The sequence below is a fragment of the Arachis hypogaea genome, chromosome 9, assembly GCF_003086295.3.
Source record: "Arachis hypogaea cultivar Tifrunner chromosome 9, arahy.Tifrunner.gnm2.J5K5, whole genome shotgun sequence".
NCBI lineage: Eukaryota > Viridiplantae > Streptophyta > Magnoliopsida > Fabales > Fabaceae > Arachis > Arachis hypogaea.
Window position 1 is genome coordinate 111,792,394 of NC_092044.1, and position 15,292 is coordinate 111,807,685.

The window sequence follows — 15,292 nt, forward strand, 5'->3', positions numbered from 1 at the left end:
GAAAAGGCTACCGAGCTTTTGAAAAAGAAAGAAACTGAGCTGGAAGAGGTAAATAAACGAGTTATTGATCTGACTGTGCAAATGAAGGAGTTTGAGGCAGGTAGAGAGGGTGACATTCTTGATGTCTTTGCGGAAGGTTTCGAACGTGCTGTGACTCAGGCGAAGTTTCTTATGCCTGATGGTGACTTTGCACCTATGGACCCGAGTAAGGTGATTCGGGATGGTCAACTTGTAGATGATGAAGAGGTGATTGAAGAAGGGGGCGATAACTTAGTTAACTAGTTTGTGTAATCTTCAGTTGTTATTGCTTTGGGGATGATGGCCCATGACTGTTTTATTTTGTTTAACTGCTGTTTGTAATTAGGTTTTGTATGACCCTAATTACGTTGTCTGATACCCATAAGAGGGATTTTTGAACTGCATGCTTAATATGGCTTTGCATATTATCTGTTTTGTCTGTTAAGAGGAGTGGTTTGTAATTTGATTACAACTTTTCTCATGATGTTTGTTAGCAAATTGAAATTGAGCTTAAAAGAGAATATTCTATCAAATGTCATAAATGTAAATGAGTTTTATTCAAAACAGTACCTTAAAAACCTAACGTTGGCAAGCTAGCCTCATTAAAACCTCCTTGAGCAAAACCCTTTTGGGAAAAAATCTCAAGTGAGGAAAAAGAGTACTAGCATTCTGCTGTGCCTTAACTGTAATATTGCTTTAAAGAATGGACGTTCCATGTACTTGGGATCTTAGTACCATCCAAATGCTCTAGTCTGTAAGCTCCTCTCCCGAGGACTTCGAGTATGCGGTAGGGTCCGTCCCATGTTGCTGCAAGCTTCCCATGGGAAGATGGTCAGCGAGCTTCTTCAGTTTTCCTCAGCACCAGATCTCCGATATTGAAGGATCTTGGTTGAACCCGTTTGGCGTGTCTTCGGCTTAGTTGTTGCTGTAGAGCTTGTTGGCGAATGGCTGTTGTATTCCTGATTTCTTCTATTAAGTCAAGTTCTGCTCTGCGAGCTTGATCGTGATTCTCTGCTATCGCTCGTAAGGATTGTTGCGAAACTTCCAGAGGAATCATTGCCTCAGATCCATAGACCAATCTAAACGGGTTTTCTTTAGTTGATGTATGCACTGTAGTATTGTAGGACCATAATACTTCTGGAACTAGCTCGGCCCAGAGCCCCTTAGCATTGTCGAGCTTTTTTCTTAAGGCGTGTAAGACGACCTTATTGGCGGCTTCAGCTAAACCATTAGATTGTGGGTGTTCCACAGATGAGAAATGGTGATTTATCCTTAGTTTCTGCAAAAAATCTTTAAAATTATGATCGGTAAACTGCCGACCATTGTCTGTGACAACATGTCGAGGAATTCCAAATCTGCATATAATGTATTTCCAAACAAAGGATATCATCTGGTAGGATGTGATTCTCGCCAGGGGTTGTGCTTCAATCCATTTGCTGAAGTAATCAATAGCAACTACTAAATACTTCATCTGTCCAGGTGCAGTGGGAAACGGGCCGAGGATGTCTATCCCCCACTGGTTAAATGGCCAACTTACGACAGACTGGTGAAGATGCTCGGCTGGGATGTTAATGATCGGTGCGTGCTTTTGACATTGGTCACAAGTTCTAACCTTCTTTCTGCTATCCTCCCACAGACTCGGCCAGTAGAAACCTGCTCGAAGTATTTTCTGTGCCAGGCTTCTTGCCCCCGAGCGTATGCCACATATTCCTTCATGAGCCTCGGCTAACACAAGATCGGCCTCATTCCTGTCCAAACATTTCAAAAGTGGTCGGGAGTACCCCCGCCTATATAGAACGTTATTCATTAATGTGAAAAAAGAAGCTTGTCGTCAAAATCTTTTCTTATCTGAGATCTCTTTCGGAAGAGAGCCATCTTTTAGATATTGTATGTAAGGTAGTTGCCAACTTGTCTCATTGAAAGCGTTTAAAGTGTTAATGATGTGTATGCTCGGCTTGTCTAAAGTTGACTGTAATAGTGTTGCTGTGTGTGACTGTGTAGTGGCTAGTTTTGATAGAATGTCAGCCCTATGATTTTGGTCTCTGGGAATGTGGCAAATTTCTATTTTTTGAAAACCATTTACCAACTGCTGAACAAGTTCTAAGTATTTCAATAAAAGTTTATCTTTAGTTTGAAAGACCTGATTTACTTGTTGTACTACTAATAAAGAATCACAATAAACCTTTAAGCTGGCAATGTGTAAATCAATTGCTAACCTGAGCCCGGCGACGAGGGCTTCGTATTCGGCCTGGTTATTACTGGCTTTGAAGGAGAACCGGAGAGAATGCTCGAGGATTATACCTTCTGGACTCTCTAATAATATTCCTGCCCCTGACCCCTGTGGGTTTGAAGCTCCGTCCACAAACAAGATCCAATCGGAGTTCTGTTCATCCGTACATGGTTGGGTAAGTTCGGCCACAAAATCGGCTAAGTATTGGGATTTAACGGACCCTCTCGGTTGGTATTGAATGTCAAATTCAGAGAGCTCAACGGCCCATTTGATAAGTCTGCCTGCTAATTCTGGTTTTGAGAGGACTTGCCGAAGGGGTTGTTCGGTCCTGACAATGATGGTATGCCCCTGGAAATATGGTCGGAGTCGTCTCGAGGAGAAGACTAAGGCCAGCGTGAGCTTTTCCAACCTCGGGTAGCGAAGCTCGGCGCCCTGCAGTAATTTACTTACAAAATAGATCGGCTGTTGACCTTTCTGCGTTTTTGTTACAAGGACAGAACTTACTGCCATATCAGTAATGGACAAGTATATATACAATGGCTCATTAGGCTTTGGCTTTTGTAAAACGGGTGGTTTTGAAAGGAATTGTTTTAAGTTTTGAAATGCGGCTTCACAGCTTTCAGTCCATTCAAAAAGTTTGGTGTTCTTTTTTAAACATCGGAAAAAAGTAAGAGACTTTGATGCCAAACAGGGTAGAAATCTGGATAAGGCCGCAAGTCGTCCTGTTAGCCGTTGAACGTCCTTTATTGTTTTTGGACTTTGCATATCAAGGACCGCCTGACATTTTTCGGGATTTGCTTCAATTCCTCGGCTGGTGAGGATAAATCCAAGGAATTTTCCTCCGCGAACACCGAACGCACACTTTTCGGGATTTAATCTCATATTATATCGTCGGATCTGCCCAAAAATCTCGGCTAGGCATGGATATGAGAGTTGCTGACCATGGTCTTGGCGACCATGTCGTCCACATAAACTTCGATATTCCGACCTATTTGGTTTTCGAAGACCTTATTCATTAGTCGCTGATATGTCTCACCTGCATTCTTTAAACCAAAAGGCATAACGTTATAGCAATAATTACCATATTCAGTTATAAAGGCAGTCTTTTCTTTGTCAGATGGATGCATGAGGATCTGGTTATAGCCAGAGTATGCGTCCATAAAACTTAATGAACCATAACCGCAAGAATTGTCAACTAAAGTGTCAATGCAAGGTAAAGGATAAGCATCTTTAGGACACGCCTTATTTAGGTCAGTAAAATCGACGCACATGCGCCACTTACCGTTACTCTTTTTTACCATAACAACATTGGCGAGCCATGTTGTAAACCTGATTTCTTTGATGAAGTTAGCGGTAATGAGCTTTTTGACCTCGGTAAGGGATGCAAGGCGTTTTTCCGCTCCAAGGTTTCTTTTCTTTTGGGAGACTGGGCGAGCTTCTGGATTAACTGCCAATTTGTGCGTAATAACAGATGGATCTATTCCTGGCATATCGGCAGGCGTCCAAGCAAATAAGTCGGCATTCTCTTGCAAAAACCTTATGAGTGATTCTTTCTCTTCCTTACTGATTGATGTCCCCATATAGGTGAATTTTGCGGGGTCCTCGGTCAGGGCGACCTTTGTTAAGTCCTCGTTTGGCATTGGCCGATCTTCGAAGTCGGCTCTTGGGTCTATTTCTGTCAATCTTGGCTGGTCAGGTTGTATGGAGTTGACTTGCACCATGTTGCTCTTTTTGATAGGCTTCAGGCTTGTATTATAGCATTGCCGAGCTTCATGGAGGTCGCCGTGGATGGTTGCCACTAAATTATCCTGCACAGGGAACTTAACACAAAGGTGAACTGTAGACATGATTGCTGTAAATTTATTTAAAAATGGTCTACCTAATATAAGATTATAAGGACTAAAGTAGTCGACTACAAGATATTGAATGTCTTGTGTCTTAAATAATGGTTGCTCACCGAGTGTGGTTTGTAACCACACGGAACCCAGAACAGGGACTCGCTCCCCTGAAAATCCGACCAAGTCTCCATGGTACGGTTGCAGAATTTTGTGACTTAGTTTCATTTTTTCGAACGTAGTAAAGAATAAGACATCAGCACTGCTTCCGGGATCGAGAAGTACTTTGCGGACTATTAAATCCCCCAATTGAATGGAAATCACCACTGGATCGTCATAATTAGCATCGGCATGATTAAAGTCGGTTGAACCGAAAGTCATTTCTGGGAAATCCTGGATCGGCTGAGGAACTTTAAGGGCATCTGTAACAGCCAACATGGCCCTGTAAGTTCTTTTCCGGGCCGAGCTTGTATGTCTGCCTCCCGCATATCCTCCTGAAATACAATTGATAATTCCTCTGGGTTGGGCTGGTGCGTTATCTTTTTCTTTTGATGAGAGGCTTGCTGCTGCAAGGTCAGAAGCCGAGGTTACATTCTTCTGCATACGTCCTGTGATAAACTTGTCGAGATGACCTTGTCTCGCGAGGCGTTCTAGGAGATCTTTAGCGATCACACATTCATCGGTTGTGTGCCCATGTTTCTGATGAAAAGTGCAATATTTGGATTTATCAACAGTCTTGGATTCCGGGTAAGCGCCGGCCTTACGAGGAGGCTTGATTAATTTGGAGTTGAGTATTTCTTTAATAATGTCATCTCTCTTTGTGTTGAACTGGGTGTATGACTCATAACGGGGAACTGGCTTAAATGATTTCTTACTGTCCCGGGGTTTATCATCATCCTTGACGGCGGCTGATTTTTCTGCTTTGCGGGCCTGCCAAAGCTCTTCAACATCTATCTGTCCCTTGGCTTTCTCGCGAAACTCTGCCAAGGTTCTCGGCTTACTCACAACAATTGTCTCTTGGAACTTGCCCGGACGAAGACCGCTTTTAATGGCATGGAGATGGACTTCGGGATGAAGGTCGGGGATTCTCATGGCGATCTTCGTAAAACGGGTAATGTAATCCTTCAGGCTTTCTTGTGGGCCTTGTTTGATGGTTGTCAGGTAATCAGAATCATGCAAGTATATTGCGGATGCTGCAAAGTGATCCTCAAACTGCTTGGCTAATTCTTGGAAACGCGATATTGAATCTGCAGGCAAAGAGCAAAACCAGTCAAGTGCAGGACCATCTAAAAAAGAGGGAAAACAACGACATAAAATAGGGTCGGATGCACCGTTAACGATCATAATAGATCGGAATTTTTTAATATGCTGCTTCGGGTCTCCCATCCCATCATAAGGGGTTAAAGTTGTTGGCAAGGTGAATTGTCTCGGGAGTTGAAAATTCATGATGTCGGCCGTAAATGGGCCAGCAGAGTTGTCGCGCTCTTCTTCCTCGGCGTTTGGTTGGGCCTCCTCGGTTCCATGGGCCCCTTCCTCCTCCTGTTGAGGTGTTTCGGAGACATGGATCGGTATTGATTGGCGCTCATGATTTTCTTCTCGGTTATGATGATCATTGTTATGCTCCAGCCGAGCATTGACTAGTTGCGCGATTTGATCCTGCATTCTTTGATTCTCCTCCGCCATCCGTTGATTTGCTTGCTGAAGCTCAGTCACCATCCGTAGAAGCTCGGATGAGGTTGGGGGAGGAACATCGGCCATGAATGTGTTTTAAGGATATTTTGGGACCTTTGCGAGTGATATTTCAAGGTAGGGCCCCACGGTGGGCGCCAAATGTTCTTGCCTGGTTATTCCGAGGTATAGCTCGTCCTCTGATAAGGTCGGCGGACTCCTAGAGTGGACCAAGATATACGTCGGCAGCGGATGAACAATGAGGGTGGGTACCTGCAAAGGCACTCCGACGCTCAAGTTAGTGTTGAGTAGATGATAGATCTTAACTTGGAAAGTATGACGTACCTCTCTCGGCTTTTCTTGTCTGCTTTATATTAATGTAAATGGTCGACCGTTTTCCTTGGGTTGTAACGCCCAGGTGGAGGATTAATTGTAAATCCGACGTTATTGGTTAATGATTATTTATGGTCATGATGAAATCATCGGTTATGATCGGATCTTAGGCGTTACCGAGTTATAACTTGTAACCGATGCTTACTGGTCATATCATAACATATAATGGGCTTAGCAAATGCAACAAAAATTGGAAGTGTCTTTAAAAGGGCCATATAGTAAAATAAAATGCCCAATACTGTGCAATGCAAAAAAGCAGGAACAGTGATAATAATGTTATGGAAAATTATAGGTAACTAATAACATTCTTGAACAATGTGTTTACAATGTGAATTAATATGGTTAAAAGAATAAATTTAATGAGTAGCATTAAATTAGGGTGTAGTGTACTTATATTTGATTAGTGATTGTTCATGTTGTTCAAGATAATCATTGTTCTCCTAGCACTCCCCGTATACGCCGATGAATAACTTTGAATATGATAAACAAACTAAAATTGAACACATATCGTCTCACTGATATCTTCATGTAGATGATTATTTCTTTCTCTTATAATTAAGAATGTCGGAACGAGAATGTTAGAAAGTTAGTTGGCACATATGGATCACTAATTCACTATCACTTTCTCGTTAGTAAACGTAACGTCATATTAAATATAATCCAATTCTTCCATCTAAGGAATTTATTCATGAGGCTATCATTCGTTTTAAAAATATATATGGCACGCTATTTGCGCAAACTGACTTTTTCTATACACACACAAGATACCCAAATCTGTATATCGTAATATACGAAAAATGTTAGGTAATATCAGAATTTATTATTTTTTTAGTATAATTCTTTTAGTTTAGTAAACAATATACTTTATCTCATATTTTTAAACATTAATAGTTCTCTAACATTTCTCATAATATATTCCTTGCCACAGAAATTACAAAATTATTATGGTGTTTGTTGTCTAACACACTTAGCTTCAGTTATTAGTATTTGAATTGAGGCTTTAATTATATTATAGGTTGAGTTAGAGAAGCTAAGATCCAGAGATTAGAGCGTCCCTTTGTATGCTCTCCGAGTCTCCCAACCTTGCCGTCCATACCAATTTAAAGAGTAAACTTAGCATATATGAAGAGACATTTTAATTAATTAATTAATTAATTGTAATTACAATTAGTCCACTCTTCAATCTTCATGTATTACATTGCTCATTGCTATTGATTGTGATGAGTTGCAGGTAGATGACGAAGGAAGGAAGGAAGGAAAGCAAGTTGAAGCAATACATGATAGCACCGTTTAGGATTCTGAACAAAGCAAGGCAATTATACATGAAGGGTGTGGTGGAATGTGCTGGAGGTTATGGCGGTTATGCTGGTAATAATAACGGAGGTGCTCTTAGTCCTGCTCTTGTTCATGCCATTCCTGAAGAAACGAGGGTGGTTGTGCACAGGAAGCAAAGAAGAGAGAAGAAAATGATGAGCTGCTATAATAATGAGGATGAACAAGAAGCAATAATGTATCTTCTTCTCAACAACCGCCCTCTGCATTATTCATGAATTCAAACAAGAACTTCAATTGAAGGCGCAATTCTCTTCATTTATGATTCACCTCGTCCATATATAGCTTTGCCATGTGTTTTGCATATGTTATATCTATTTAGATTTTGTATGTGATGGATTTATATATATATGTAAAAATTGTTGGTATTTGCATGCTATATGTATTGTTATTCATGTTCACTATTTTATTTGATATATCTACTAGTAGAATCTTTAATCATGCATACATGTTAATTCAATCTTGCTTGCACTGATTCAACAACCAAATCACTAAATACAAACCTTAGCTTCAGAGATTTGCATGGAAATTATGATAAGAAGTTAGGTAGAAAGAGTGGTAGTTGGAAGTGTGGTGAGACGATTAAGTAACAGGCACTATAAGTCTGAAGCTCGAGCTCAACTCAAGTTGCTATCTACCATGGCATTCAGGAAACTAACTAACATGACGATCCTCGTGCGGTGCTCATTCTCATTCTCATTCTTGTCATCACTGCCAGTTCTTCTAAACCTGTTGACACGCTTCCTGGCTTCCCTGGCAAACTGCCTTTTAACCTTCAAACTGGGTTAGCTACTCTGTTTTCTTATTAATCATCTATATAATTTAAGAAGAATGCTAGAGAGTCATTAAAATTTATTGTATTTAACCATTAGATAGTCATTAATGGGATAAAGTATGTTGTTGGATTACTATGCTAAAGAAACTACTAAAGAAATTGAGTTAATAGCTAACTAGCTAAGTGATAGCAAAAAACAATAAACTCTGATATCCTAATATTTCTCATAATGTAATTTAGCTAATAATCAATTAATAATGTTGTATTGCAAAGTTATGTGGGAGTAGGGGACATGGAATCCGTGCAGCTATTCTATTGGTTCGTGGAATCAGAAAGGAATCCAGAGGAAGATCCTCTTTTGCTTTGGCTGACTGGAGGCCCCGGTTGTTCTGGTTTCTCTGGCCTCGTCTTCGAAGTAGGTAACTACACAAAACAAATTAAAACCCTAATTCCTCTTCAATTTCTTAAACAATTCATGTATTATGTATACATACAGGTCCGCTTATGTTTGATTATGCCAAATCAAGAGGCAGCGGAACATTACCTACCCTTAAGCTGAATCCATTCTCATGGACAAAGGTCATATAATAATTAATTAACTATCCTCCTCTTTCTCAAACAACTAAAAAATGATGCGTTCTTTCTATTATTTCAGGTAGCTAGCATGATCTTCATAGATGCCCCCGTGGGTACTGGATTTTCTTATGCCACAAATCCCGAATCTTATGGAGTCACTGATACTTTAGCAGCTGCACATAATTACCAGTTTTTGCGCAAGGTATAACTAACTTTAACAAAAGGTGAACAATCAAGATGCGAATACTTCACTTAGTCATCAACTCAATTTATTTAGGATAATAATTTAATAACATTTTATCTTATATTTTTAAATATTAATAATCAACTGATGGTCAAAAATAATAAATTCTGATGATGTTTTAATATTTCTCTGCTAATTTGGTATTTGAATATTGCATGCAGTGGCTTTTGTCCAATCCCAAGTTCCAGAAGAATCCACTATACATAGCTGGCGATTCTTACTCAGGCATAATCCTCCCTATTCTTGTCAAGACCATATCTGATGGTATATCTATATATAATTAATTAGCCTTGCATTGCTGTGACATGCACGTAATAATATAATTAATTAATTTGTTGAAGGAAACGAGATTGAAGGAGGAGGAAAAAGAATGAATCTAAAGGGATACATACTGGGAAACCCCGTCACAGATTTGTCTGTTGATAAAAACTGGAGAATTCCATTCTATCACAAACTCGCCCTTATTTCCGATCAATTCTATCAGGTACCATCCACTTTTCTTTTTCCTACTTCATTCATTCAATACATCTTCTTAGCGCCTCTAATTTAATTTCTTGTGTTAAACTCATGGCAGGCAACTAAAACAAATTGCAAAGGTCAATACATAAACGTAGACTCAAGCAATGCCGCATGTTTCCAGAACCTCCAACTTGTATCCGAGGTAGCCACGTCTTCATTATTATACATTTACATGAAGACAATTAGTTCTACTATTTAATGAGGTGCACTTTAATTTGAATTCATATATTTTGCAGTGCGTTAGGAATATTTTTACAGCGCAAATATTAGAACCAAACTGTTTTGATGCTGCCACAAAAGAGGCTAAAGCATTTGGATGGGATCCTAGTAATCTCACACACCATAATCAATTGAACCTCCTCCTTCCTAACGCTTTTCACCACACCCCAACCTGGTGTCGGGTAAATATAATAATAACAATATATTATATAGTTACTAACACTTGTTACTGCTTTTAATTAATTAAGGTGATGTAAATTAAACTGATTTGTTCTTCTAGTCCTACAACTACGTCTTCTCTTACATCTGGGCTAACGATGGAGAAGTTCAAACAGCTCTTCACGTTCGGAAGGTATATATTTAATTATTATTTATATACGCTAATAAATTAGCAATGCTATTTAATTTGCATACTATATCAAGTTATGAAAATATTTATTAGGGAATCAAGATGGAATGGAACAGATGCAATCGGAGTTTATCTTACACCTATGATGTCACAAGCACTGTACCATATCACAAGTATCTTATTAACAAAGACTATAAAGTTTTGATTTACAGGTAAAATATATATTTACACAATTATACATCGTACACATTGTTTATAGCTCTAATTAATTATTAAATTCACATCACCATGTGGAGTATACAGTGGAGATCATGATGCAGTTATTCCATATTTGGGTACAATGACATGGATAAAATCTCTGAATTTGTCGCTCAAACGAGACTGGTTACCGTGGTATGTAGGTGGACAAGTAGGAGGGTAAGTACACTTGATTATATTTACATCCTCTGCTAATTAACAAGTATATAAAAACATAAACATAAACTAACATGTATTTCTGTAGATATACATTGCAGTATACACAGGGGAATTATAACCTAGTGTATGCAACTGTGAAGGCAAGATAAAGCATTTAATTATATTTGACACGCTGATTTAATTTCTTATGGAGAAATTAAAATAAATAATGTATTATAATATATTAATAAATTTATTATCTGCAGGGAGGGGGACACACCGCACCTGAGTACAGGCCTGAAGAAAGTCTTGCTATGATATCTAGGTGGCTTGCTGGTTTTCTATCTAATTAAAACTATGAAGCAAGTTGCTATATTCGCGTGTCCGATACATTTTGGACGCGACATTCATTGATATTTGTTCGTATGTTTGTTATGTCCAATTATGTCTTAACTAAAAATAAAAAAATTTTCTCTGGATAAACACGCTTGGACACATTTAATTACTATCACGTGTCAGCGTGTTCAATCTTATTCTTAACATGTATTCTTAAAATAAATTTTAGATATAATATATATTATTATTTATTAAAATAAAAAATTTTAAATACTTGATATAATTAAAATAAAACATTAAAAATAATTAAAAAAATAAGTTATATTTTAATATCAATAAAATATCAAAATATCATTACGATTTATCCAAAAAATACTTTATATTTTATATATATGCATGTTTTCGTGTTTTATAAGATTTTAAAATTTGTGTGTCAACGTATTCCAGATCGGTACATCATAAAATTATAATCTATTAGGTCAACGATAAAATATTTGAGAATTATCAAATTTTATTATTTTTTTGTTATTGTTTAGTTATTAATGTTTAAATTATATAGAATAAAGTATGTTGTTAGATTATTAAACTATTATGATTCTCTGCATTTCTCTAAATTAATTTGTACACTACTCCTTTTAATTTGTTTAATTTCTACTATGGATTTTAGAAGCCAGTGTGACACTTTAGTTTCTTCACATCCATAATTTCAATACCATTGTATTCCCTCTTTCTCCTTTAATTTCATGCTATGAAATAAAATCCATTAGTCTTATTATTTTCGGAACCTAAAATATGCACTTAGAAAAAAGTAATGTAAAAAAATAATAGAGAAAAAAAATATCATTACATCGTTATTAACTCAAAGATTAAATTCATCCAATGATGTACAATAGTGCTAACAATGCGTGCTTTTTATTTTTCGATAAATTACATATGGACAAATTAGCAGGATAATAAAAATCAATCAATAATCAATTAGCATATATTTTAGATGTGCAGCTTTTAAAGTTGAATGTGCAAACTTTTTAATTTATGGTGCATTATTTTTTCTAAAGAAGAAAAGTATGGAGAGAGAGGGATAACAAAGATGGATGTCTAAATAATATAGTAATGGGTGTAAAATGTACAATAATTTTACATTATGAGCAAATTTAATTTATGTTTTGATGAATGATGAGTCAATTAGTTTATCAAAACGAAAAATTTTAGATATTCAACACTTTTATTTTATTTTTCCTAACATTCAAATAATGTTAACTATTTTTTTTCTTTTTCACACTAAAAGTGTTGATTTCCAAGCATTATTATTTGGTAATGCTACAAAGACAATAACTCAAAGTTACTTTATTTAATTTAACATTTATAATTTTATTCATATAACATTCATATTTATTATATTTTCTAATGAGTTATACCTCAAATAACATAGTTTCTCATACTCATTTAAAAGGTTGCGGGTTTGAATCTCCCTATCTATCTTTAGTAAAAAATATATATTTATTATATTTAATATTATTTAATTATTTCAGTAGTAATTAAAGAATGCAAAACAAAATAAATGATAACTAAAAAATACAAAATAAAATAAATGATAATTAAAAAATATAAAATAAAATAAAATAATTTTAAATTACTTTAGGTTGAGTTTTTATTGTCTGTGAAATATTATTGTTTATAAAATAAAAGTAATTATTAAAATAGTCAACAAATTATAACTCGAATGAAATTTTAATTAATGAAAGAATCTGATATTAATTATTGTTTTGAGAAATATAGGAAGGAATAACGAAATATCTAACGTAAAAAGGTAGCTAACAATACATAGAAGGAATTAAAAAACAAAATTAACTAGTCATGCTACAAGCCAATTCGTGGAAAAAGTGAACGTGAAAATGAAATTGTTATAGACAACCTAATTTTTTGTATTAATGTTAAATATTATCTAATTAGAGAAATAACATTTTTCATCTAATAATAATTATTTAACAAAAAAGTGATTATTCATATAAAAATATAAAAAATATTAAAAGATAATTAAAATTTATTATTTTTGATAATTATTTTAGTTATTAATCTAATTTTTTTAATATAATAATTTAATATATATTTTAACTCATTCTTAAAATAGCGCTCTATCATTCCGCTGAAAGTATTACGTATTTCATTAAAGTAGTATCAAACCATTTAATTTAAATGTCATGTTGGTTATAGTCTTTATTTTATTTTTGGTTATGAAAAATATTAAAAAGCTATCAAAAGTTATTATTTTTAGTCTATAATTAATTATTAATATTTAAAAATATAAAATAAAATATATTATTAATTTATTAGAATAAAGAAACTACACTTAAAAAAAATCAATTTTGATGTGCTGACATTTCTCTTTCGTTGTTGGTAGTAGTATAGCAAGATCCAAGAATGAAAATTGTGGGTGACATGCGTTACGTTCCCGCCTAAAAAAAAAAACAAAAGAGACCGAATCTCAAGAAAATGCATGCATGAAATGATAATGATGATGAATAGGAGGAGATCAGGAATTAAAAGGGAGTGGGCGGTGGCAGTGGTGGGGGCTGGCGGAGAGATGGAGTCGTTGGAGGCAGGGAAGCAGGAGATAATGCGGAGGACGCGGGTGGCGGCGCGTGACCTGAGGCGGATGCTCTCGTCCTCCAGCAGGACCACCATAGCTGGCAGAGAGTGCGCCATAGTCATCAACTTGGAGCACATCAAATGCATCATCACTGCCAATGAAGCTCTCTTCCTCAACTCCAGGGATCCCTCTCTCGTCTCCCTTCTTCACCACCTTCATAACCGCATCATCCTCCCTTCCTCCTCATCCACCAACATCCTTCCATTTGAGTTCGTTGCTCTCGAAGCATGCCTACACGCTTCTTGCACCACCTTAGAAAACCTCTCTAATATATTGCAGCAGGAAGCTCATACCGCCTTCTATAAACTAACCTCAGAGATTAATATTCTCAATTTGGAGCGCGTTCGCCAAATTAAGAACCGCTTGCTTGCCCTTACTTGTCGTGCTCACAAGGTAATTAAATTAAGGTGGACACTCACATGTAGATGTCTTCACCTAAAATTAATAGTTAAAAATTGAGATATAATTGTTCTTAATTATTAACTTCATGTGAAGACAATTACGTGTGAATTCCTACTTTAAATTGATTAGTGCTAATTTGTGATTAATATGTAACTAATGCAGGCTAATGTTCCAACAGGTAAGGGATGAGTTAGAGAGGTTGCTGGATAATGATGAAAACATGATTGAGATGTATCTTACAAACAAGTTACGTTCTGAAGATGCTGTGAGCAACGTAGAGGAGCTTGAGATGCTCTTGGGAGCATACCTTGTGCAAATCGGTGGAACTCTCAACAAATTATTCACGGTACGAAAATTGAAAACCTTTTATTAGTTGAAATAATTTATGTATATATGCATGATGTATGGCTAACAAGATGAATGAAGGTGAGGGAGTATGCGGAAGAAACAGAGGAGTACATAAAGGCGATGCTGAAGGAGAAACAGGACAAGCTGCTGCAAATGGCAGTGAGAGTGGGCACGGCAAATGTGATTGCGGAGGCCTTCATTACCGTCGTGGGTATTTTTACCATCAACATTCACATTGACCTGTTTCAAAAGCATGCCTTGCTTCCATGGATTGTAGGTGGCTGTGTTGCTTCCTCCATATTCCTCTATGTCTCTGCCATTGTTTGGTACAGGCACAAACACTTGCTGGATTAGCCACTGCTGCTCTTCTGTGGACAAAACAATCATTTTTTATGTAGCCTACCTTCAATTTCAGCTATTTCAAACTAATTGCCATAGTATTGCTCTAATTCTTTCTTGACTCTTATGTGTCATCATATACTGGCTAAAATATTTTTAATGTTTGAATTTCATTTAATTGTCTCTAATTTCGATTTATTTAATTTTGTTTTCTAACGTTTTTATTTAGGTTCAAATATCTTTAAAAAATTTTAATTTTGTCCCTAATATTTTACATAGAGCTAATGTCTGACGATAATTTTGACATAAATCAAAAACGTTAAAGATAAAATTAAATGTAATTAAATATTATATTTTACCTTAATTATAATAATTTGAAAATAAAAATATAATACATACACAAAAAATATTAAAAATGTTAACCCTTGTAAAATGCCAAAACTCACCACATACTTTATTGAATGTTTAGAATTATGATAAAATATAATTATTTCGTGAGAAATTAGATGTCAACTCTTCTATATTCTTTTTTAATTTTGTATAGATAGCATATATAATTTCGCTAAGAAGATAATAAAGAATTAAATCAATGTGAATAATGGATTGTAGATTTATCCTAATACATATAAAAAATAAAAAATACTCTACAAATCATCTAAATTAAAA

The 15,292-nt window shown here is 36.0% G+C and overlaps 3 protein-coding genes across 6 annotated transcripts; 2 read left to right on the forward strand and 1 right to left on the reverse strand.

Annotated features, from left to right (window-relative positions):
- Positions 1-3,162: 3,162 nt before the first annotated feature.
- LOC140175225 (uncharacterized) lies at positions 3,163-5,841 on the reverse strand. The gene has a single exon (XM_072202175.1). The coding sequence runs from the start codon at positions 5,839-5,841 to the stop codon at positions 3,163-3,165; it is 2,679 nt and encodes an 892-aa protein (XP_072058276.1).
- Positions 5,842-6,828: 987 nt separating this feature from the next.
- Positions 6,829-11,113, forward strand: LOC112709523 (serine carboxypeptidase-like 18). 4 transcript variants are annotated; one of them, XM_072203500.1, is made up of 15 exons: positions 6,829-6,948; positions 7,160-7,251; positions 7,376-8,260; positions 8,525-8,670; positions 8,748-8,830; positions 8,907-9,029; positions 9,233-9,335; positions 9,413-9,555; positions 9,646-9,732; positions 9,827-9,991; positions 10,090-10,161; positions 10,252-10,370; positions 10,462-10,575; positions 10,661-10,715; positions 10,821-11,113. In XM_072203500.1, exons 4-15 carry the CDS (start codon positions 8,544-8,546, stop codon positions 10,905-10,907), a joined length of 1,278 nt encoding a protein of 425 aa, XP_072059601.1. In that variant the 5' UTR covers positions 6,829-6,948; positions 7,160-7,251; positions 7,376-8,260; positions 8,525-8,543; the 3' UTR covers positions 10,908-11,113. The 4 variants fall into 4 exon arrangements, with proteins under 4 accessions (XP_072059601.1, XP_072059602.1, XP_072059605.1 ...); XM_072203501.1 differs by lacking the exon at positions 10,661-10,715; XM_072203504.1 differs by lacking the exon at positions 7,160-7,251 and having other exon boundaries at positions 8,525-8,666.
- Positions 11,114-13,399: 2,286 nt separating this feature from the next.
- On the forward strand, positions 13,400-14,761 carry LOC112713083 (magnesium transporter MRS2-3). The gene is made up of 3 exons (XM_025765838.3): positions 13,400-13,930; positions 14,118-14,285; positions 14,366-14,761. The coding sequence occupies exons 1-3, from the start codon at positions 13,400-13,402 to the stop codon at positions 14,639-14,641; spliced, it is 975 nt and encodes a 324-aa protein (XP_025621623.2). The 3' UTR covers positions 14,642-14,761.
- Positions 14,762-15,292: the final 531 nt, after the last annotated feature.

Bases quoted from the DNA above. Each gene is read 5' to 3' on its own strand.
- LOC140175225 (XM_072202175.1), bottom strand. From the start codon at position 5,841: ATGGCCGATGTTCCTCCCCCAACCTCATCCGAGCTTCTACGGATGGTG.
- LOC112713083 (XM_025765838.3), top strand. From the start codon at position 13,400: ATGATGATGAATAGGAGGAGATCAGGAATTAAAAGGGAGTGGGCGGTG. The intron at 13,931-14,117 runs GTAATTAAATTA...ATGTTCCAACAG, and splicing joins TTACTTGTCGTGCTCACAAG to GTAAGGGATGAGTTAGAGAG. The intron at 14,286-14,365 runs GTACGAAAATTG...AGATGAATGAAG, and splicing joins CTCTCAACAAATTATTCACG to GTGAGGGAGTATGCGGAAGA.
- LOC112709523 (XM_072203500.1), top strand. From the start codon at position 8,544: ATGGAATCCGTGCAGCTATTCTATTGGTTCGTGGAATCAGAAAGGAAT. The intron at 9,992-10,089 runs GTAAATATAATA...TTGTTCTTCTAG, and splicing joins ACACCCCAACCTGGTGTCGG to TCCTACAACTACGTCTTCTC. The intron at 10,162-10,251 runs GTATATATTTAA...AATATTTATTAG, and splicing joins CAGCTCTTCACGTTCGGAAG to GGAATCAAGATGGAATGGAA.